This window comes from Lepidochelys kempii, chromosome 2 (genome assembly GCF_965140285.1).
Source record: "Lepidochelys kempii isolate rLepKem1 chromosome 2, rLepKem1.hap1, whole genome shotgun sequence".
NCBI classification, from domain to species: Eukaryota; Metazoa; Chordata; order Testudines; family Cheloniidae; genus Lepidochelys; species Lepidochelys kempii.
In genome coordinates, this window is record NC_136381.1 from 181891394 (window position 1) to 181899417 (window position 8024).

The 8024-nt window shown below is 40.4% G+C and overlaps 1 protein-coding gene across 1 annotated transcript in view; it reads left to right on the plus strand.

Annotated features, from left to right (window-relative positions):
• TBX20 (T-box transcription factor 20) overlaps positions 1-3729 on the plus strand; it is a 45052-nt gene extending 41323 nt beyond the window's left edge. Inside the window, exon 8 of the mRNA XM_073329492.1 lies at positions 3389-3729. Within this exon, the coding sequence (XP_073185593.1) occupies positions 3389-3729 (341 nt within the window). The remainder of the gene's footprint in view (positions 1-3388) is intronic.
• The last annotated feature ends 4295 nt before the right edge of the window (positions 3730-8024 follow it).

Sequence of the window (8024 nt, forward strand, 5' to 3'; positions counted from 1 at the left end):
GAGAAGCATCTTTGCAGTTTGGGTCTAGATTCAAACTTCCCCCATGTTCAGGGATGTTCAGATTTGGTTCAAGTCCATCTCTGCTATGGATTTGACATAACTTTTATTCGAGAGCAATTCACTCTTACTGAATCACTTTTCCTGTCTAGTTATGCAGGGGAAGCATTTATCATGAATAACTTATCCAATGAATTTTGCTGTTTTTTCTGCTTTGAGGATTTGTCCATGATCAGACTGATTTTTTTTTTAAATGTGTGACAGGGTGTGACCCCACCCAGTGTGCAGTCTGGCAGCTGTTGGAACTGCTGTGCCCCCTAACCATTCAGCTGGGCTGGCCTCTCTCACACTGGTGATTCAGCCAGTATCTCCAGGCCCTGTTATCACCCAACACAACACAGGGGGCGCCACACACCTAACTGACTTACCTGAGTGTTTTACCTAAGCCACTCATGGAGAAACAGGAGACCCCCAGCCAACTTCCCAGCTCCCCAGCCTTGTACCCCTACTGGAGTATAAACCCAGAATTATGCCGTCTTGCACTGAACAGGGATCTGTATGATGCAAACTCATTCATTAATTCACTCCCTCCTCGATGTGGGGAAGAACTGCAACAGCCTTTGTTTACAGAGCTAGGATTCCCAAACACTTCGCCCAATAGCTCACGGGTTAAGATAAAACGTAAAACAAGTTTATTAACTACAGAAAAATAGATATTAAGGGATTAGAAGTAACAGTAAACAGATCAAAGCAGGTTACCTAGCAAATAAACAAATAGGATTTGAATTAGCAATGTCTCACCCTGACTGATGATACAAGCAGTCCACCAAGTTTCCATAAAGAGATTTCTAGCTTGGGACCAGCACTCCCTGCCCCCGCCCTGTTCAGTCTTTTTTCCTCAGGTGTTCTCTTGTGTGTGGAGTGAGGTTCAGTCATGTCACTTCCCCCTTATATCTTCTTCCAACTTGCTGGAAGCTCTTACTGTTACCAGGGTCAAACAGTTCCCATTGTGCAGTGCTATCTCGGAGAGGTTTCTATTGTACACAGTTCCTGGGGTAATGCTTGTGTGTATTTCCTCAATAAGCCATCAACATTGTTTGGCCCTTTTATTGTACCTGAAAGGCTGCTTGTGGATATTCTTAACTCTCAACATGTTTCAGTAGCATATACACAGCCAAACTTCATAACTTCACGTACAATGATAGCACATACCATCCAACAAGGTATTAAATGTTTAACAGAACAAGACTTTTAGAATGATGCCTCACAAGGCATACTTTGTGCGAAATGTATTATAATTATATGGCAGTGGTGAATATGGGGTGCAGAGTGTCACCAAATATATTTGTTTGAAATTCTTCTGCAAAAAATTGTTTGCCTACATGTTGCTCATGAGCTGTTTGTTATGAATGGTCAGTATTTGACATTCAAAGTGTTTTTCTTTGTCATATAGGTGTTTTCATATTTCTTTTTCATGACTGGCTAAGCATATCTCTTCCAGTCAGATTTGACGCAAATGCTACCTATTATAAATTTAAAATTCTTTCCCCATGAATATTCTGCAATATTGGCTTAAGATTGTGCATTGCCAAACCTTCTTGCCAGTGAGCTTATTTCCTAAAATATCGAGTTAGGGTGAAATTCTGGCCAATGTGAGTCTCACCATTGATTGCTTTTCTGTCCAAACCCCATCCCATTGAAAACACAAAAGACATGAATGAAGAAATAATAACCATTAATATTTTTTGCAGTATTTACACAGCTCAAAAACCCAGACAGGTGACAATTAGATGTGTATGAATAACAGTGACTGAGTGCATCATTTGCATCAGACTTTGAGAGTGAGTGACTTTCAAAAGTGAAAAACCTCTTCTGTAGTTGTAGTCCTCATCTACATGAGATTGTTAGAGGCATACCTAGGGCATTGTAACGCAGCTGCTGTAGTGTAGACGTTGCTCTAGTGTAGTTATCAAAGCAAATTATCCACAGGCATGCCAAAAAGATTGCTATCAAGTGGGCTAATTAAAACATGTTTAAATTACAAATTAGAAAAAGTCTTACTTTTTTTTCTAATTCTAAAATCCTCAAAGGAAAGACCTAGCAAAGAATTGCTCTAGGGTCTGAGGTTTCAGAAAACAGCAATTTTTGGAAGTTAACAAATAATAAACCCTTTTTAGCTTAGAAAATTCCTCTTAGAGCACATGTTTAATAGAACTGCATCCAATATTCCAATATATTTTGAGAGATTTCAGTAACCAGGCAAGTCTGTCAATCCTACCACTTACGGTTACTATCTGACCACTAGAGCTCACTGAAAACTGATTAAAAAATAGGATCTTTTTGCAAATGTTTTATTTTCTTCCCTGACCCCCCCCCCCCAAGCCAATTTTGCCAAACTTTCACTGGAAAAAATCCTTTTTAAAATCAATTTTTGATGAAATTTTTATCAAACTCAAATTTTGGAAAATTTTAACCAGCCCTGGTGACCAGCTGAAATCTTAGCACAGTGTTGCAGTGAAATGAGACTTTACCTCTGTGAGCCAGATGTTTCAGTTTTGGGCACCAGTATTAACAGTGGATAGCATTTTTATATCCATCTGTAGACTGACAAACTGCAGAATAAAATTCTAGGTGTATTCCTTGAGGTGCTATGTAAAATAAATGAGCAATGCTGATTTTGCTCTCCAAACAACTTCAACCCGTTTCTTAAAATGAAACTTCATCCAAGGTCTAGGTATAAAAAGAAGCAACCCTGGAATAATAACCTAAAACATTAGGGAATTCTTCTAGAGGATTTAATTTCCAGTGGCATCCCCTCTTAACATAAAAATGGCCATACTGAGTCAGATCATTGGTCCATCCAGTCTAATATCTTGTCTTCCAACAGTGGCCAATGTCAGGTCTTCAGAGTGAATGAACAGAACAGGGCAATTATCAAGTGATCCATCCCCTGTTGTCCAGTCTGAACATCTGGCAGTCAGAGCCTGAGGGACACGCAGATCGTAGGGTTGCATCCCTACCCATTTTAGCTAATAGCCATTGATGGACCTATCCTCCATACGTGCCTGAGCTAGAGATGCAGGGGGTGCTGCCGCACCCTCTGGCTTGAAGCGGTTTCAATCATATGCAGGGTTTACAGTTTGGTTCAATGGTTCTCAATATTCCCACTATAAAAATTGTTCCAGCATCTCTGCTATCCTCCATGAACTTATCTAATTCTTTTTTTAACCCAGTTATAGTCTTGGCCTTCACAACATCCCCTGGCAATGAAGTGCATAGTCAATCTGTGGAATGTCTTCCATATCAACTTTGCTGTAAAAGATTCCCTTTCCTTTTATATCATTTTGCTATTTTAGCTACCTTAGGCTTCAGCCATTTATTTTCTTTGCAGGATCAGCTTTTACAACATCCGATAACTTATCCCTCAGCTCCTGGGTTTCCTCTTCAACCAGTTTTCCTGGATTTCAACACCCACAGTCCTTGACTGCCCTTGGTACCAGCACTGCATCCATAGCTACACCCATCCCTCATCCAATCCAAGGATCTCTGCCTCCATACAGCCGCCTGGGAATGCCTCTTACACCTTCTGCCATAGCCAGCTCGATGCAAGGTAGTGGCCCAACATTCCCATCATTCCACATGCCCAGATACCACCATTACTTTCAGCAGGGGCCTTATGCAGCTATTCAAGGACTGCGTCATTCCTCTGCAGTGATGACCCCATTTGTATGACTGACATAAGACAAGAGAAATCAGTTTTTTAAATGTGCAAATTTGGTATGAAAATACAGGGGACCTTCCCAAAAGACCTATGGAGAAAGAGCTGAACTCATAAGACCAGCTAACATAATGCATTATGGATACAGATTCCTCCATCGAGGAGTCACAGTAAGAGAGTGAAGCTTGGAGTTGCAAAAGGATCTATGTGCTACAGCCAAATGGATCACAAAGTTCACAGGACTTTTAGCCAAGTGCAGGTTGATCCAAAGGTGCATTATGCCTAGCAGAGTAAGAAGGTGCGTTTACGTAGCAATGTACAAATTAATTGTGTATACAGTAGTTTTTTTCCCCACGTGCTAAAAGAATCCCAAAAGAGGCAATACTTACTTGACTCTATCCTTCCTTCTAAATAATGAGAGCCAATATGGAAAGATTTATTGCTATAGCTTTGAGCATGTTTAGGCTATCTCAGCATTAGTTTGCTGGGAGAAGAGGGGGGGAAGATTATCCTTCTTTTAAAGACTGGCTTATCTTCGATAACAGTTTATTAGTTCCAATGGGGAAATAGCAAGAAAATATGATCACAACCCAAGTCTTGAATTCTTTATTTTCTTTGAGTTCACAAAGTTATCAGTTCAGAGAAGACTGTTTTAATATAAAGATGTTATAATCTTTGCTTGGTCTAAAAATGAGCTGCTCACATATCCCAGAAGGGGGCAATTTAAGCATCTGTCAGGAGTGATGGAAGGAAATATTTATTCTGTAGGATCTGTTACTTTTAATCTAAAAATGAAAGATCTCAAATCTTCCCCCTGAATCACTTATCTGCCACTGATACTAAAGGACCCCTCTCTCCAGATGTGCGCTTGTATGAGATAAAGGAACAGAGCCAAATTCTTCGACTATAAAGGTCTGCCCATCCAACTTGCAAACGTCAGTGGATCCTGGTGCATGACCAGCACACACAAAATTTACTAGCTTCTCCTTTGATTTTCATGGTGATAGGTAATGTTGCCAGCTATGTTGTCCTGCCAGGCAGACCAGAGCCAAATTCCGTGCTTATGTATGTCCCAGTTTGATCAGTGGAATGGCCTGGGGTATAAATCAGCATGTAATTTGGCCCACAATATTTTACTCATATTTATCTTGAGTTGGGTTTCTAATTAAACATGGCTGTGTAAACAATGGGTCTCATTCTGGCTGCAATCGAGACTTTCTAGTTTTTTGTCTGTAATATAATAATGTAATTAGCATAATGGGTCAGATTTGGTCCTGTGCAGAGAGCCAACTTGAGGCCTGTGCACCACTGAAGTCTTAAGAGGTGTAGATGCCTTGTGCTGGCTCTCTGTACAGGGTGAATTTCGACATCTGTGAAGAATAAACAACTCTCAGATGAAAGAGCAGGGTCCAATCAGCTCAGCTAATGTATAGTTTCTGTATATAGGTAAGAAATACCATATGCTTATTGACCCCAGTTCTTACACCCTAGTCATGAGTTCTATAAAGAGAACTTACAAGGGGCTGTAGGGGCTGATCAGAAGTGAGGCTCAGAGTGGAAGGCCAGTCTTCATTGCATTATTCTGTTCTATACCTGACCAATGTGTGTTACAACACTACAAGTAATAGAGACCGCAACATTTTATGCCATGTGCCATACATCTGGGTGAAGTGAAAGGCATGTCATATGAGAGTCTTTTGGCTGTAGCCCACTGACTTGCCTTTTGCTGTCCTGCCACAAAACACTGTAATACCATCTCGCACTTTGCCTAATTCTTATGTTATGTTCCATGGCAGCTGAGTAAAACAAAGGAGGATATTTGTCTCACAGATGAGAACTGTACTGATAAATCAAAAACAGTTGGTTGCCTTTAAAATCTTGCCAATTTTCCCCTTGAACAAATAGGTACCATTACCTCAGTAATTGCAGTATTATTTTGCCTTCACCCAGGTTTGCATAGGGAATGCTGCAAAGACTGCTGTAAAATTATTCGAGGCAACCGAGGTTTTGTTTTGTTTTTTTGAATGGGTGAACATGGTGATCCATTCATGATTTCTGGACTCTGAAGCGCTCTGCAGAATGTCACAAATCAATATACTGGACTAAGCCTTCTGTCTGCTTGCATGGGTTGTAAATAGATGTTGAATTTGGCCTGATGTACCTACATCCTGGAGTTTGCACTTGGCTGTCAGATTTAGCTGCAAGGTATTTGTACTGAAGACCCACTTTTGGCTAATCCTGCCCTGTTTTGATAAGTAGAACCCTACTTTTGCAGAAATCTGAGAATATTGGTGAACAGATACTTATGCTGCAAAAGTTACAGTTAACCCCTCAAATATATAGATAATGCCACATTTAAAAAAAAAATATTTTCAGTGCAGATTTGGTGGGACAATTGACAGTTTTCCCTTCCCTTTCAATTGTTTGGCTTACATAGCATAAATGTGTCATTCATTTTTTAACAAGGTGCTTATCCTATGATAGTTAATGTCACAATTTGCCCCACAGCTTTTGCACTCATACATCCTGTGCAACTTCAATAACTTATCTGGGGTTGCATGCAGTGTTACTGTGTGAAGAATTCAGCCCAGTTGCTTTAAAACTCTTTTGTGTGTGTGCATAATAGAAAATGCTCAAGCAAGTACAGTGGCTCTCTGTTTCAGCTGATTCAAAAAGTAAATTTGAAACAGGTAGGCTGATGGAACCTTTATAATCTGAGACCGATCTTCTCATGTTGACCTGCTGTTCCTCTATAAAGCAAAGTTTAAGCAATAAATTCGTTAACCTCTTTAGTCATTTTCATGAGTCCATCCTATTAGCGTCAATATTCTCCATATAAAATTTCTGCTAACAGAGTATGAAAATATTTCAAAGAAAGCTCTTTCTTCCTATGGTACAAGTATAGTATCAAAAGAAAGCTAAAATATCCAATGAAAGGCAAATCCTTCTTCACTAGGAATAAAATGTGAAATGTATATTAAAAATATGGCACTAGCCCTCTCCTCATGTAGAGAACATGCATGGGAGTGGGACGTTCTCTCAAACTCATGGACTATTCCCCACAGCGGGGGGGCGGTGGGGGAGGTGGGGGTTGCCATCCTATCAGTCAGGAAGGGAACCTTAGTGACTGAGGATCCACAGGCTGATTCCACGCTCCTTAGGGTCTCTGAGTAGTCAACCCCTCTGTTGTGCTGTCTGACTAGTTCCTCCCCACAGCAGCATAATCCCTTTTGAACCAACGCACCTATTGGATTGCCCACCAATGCAGGCTGAGAAAACAAACCGTTCTAATGTAGTGTGGCCATGGAGCTCCCAGCAGCATTAATCCAGGGGTTTCCAATCTCATGGATCTTGTGGAAGGGTTTCAGTTCGTGGCAGAGGAGAGCAATGTTACTGAATCGGAGCACCCACCCCAGTATTGGCATAGCTGTGGGGAATTTCTGACCTATATTATTGTGCTTTGCTCCCCTCCTTGCCTTCCAGCAGAAGGCAGCATCCGAGTGTAAATTCTGACTGTTCTGTAAATCCTTGCCCCACTAAAGTCAGTCGCAAAATTGTAACGACTTTAATGGGAACAAAAAGAAAAGGAGGACTTGTGGCACCTTAGAGACTAACCAATTTATTAGAGCATAAGCTTTCGTGAGCTACAGCTCACTTCCTCAGATGCATATCGTGTAGCTCACGAAAGCTTATGCTCTAATAAATTGGTTAGTCTCTAAGGTGCCACAAGTCCTCCTTTTCTTTTTGCGAATACAGACTAACACGGCTGTTACTCTGAAACCTGTCCTTAATGGGAACAAGATTTCACCAAGCTTTTCCAATCTCACTAATGGCATCCAGCTAGCTGGACAGTGACATTAGTGATGATGCCAGTGTAGAAACTCATCAGAGGAGACTAGTAACCAATTTTCAGGCTGCTTTATACTGATTTTAATGAGTAGATACATTTAGAAATGTAATTCAGATTTTAACTGCTTAAACACTGAATTTTTTATGATTGCTTAAAAAAAGAATCCCTGTACTGCTTTGCTGGCTCAGTAATCTCTTCCAGGGTCTCCTGAATTGCTAAAATCCCAGTCACTTCACTTTGAGGAAAAATGTCTGCCACTGGTAGATGGCTTAGCAATGCCAAATATAATTTAAACTGTTATATTTCTATGTATTTCACATTTTATGCCTGATATGAAACACTCCTCATTTTTCTGAGCTTTCTTGGCTAAGCAGAAAATGGGTAATCTTACCATTCTGTTTGAAAAGCAAATTTGGGCATGTCCAGCCTTTCTTAAAAGAGAAGATCATCTTCAGTCCA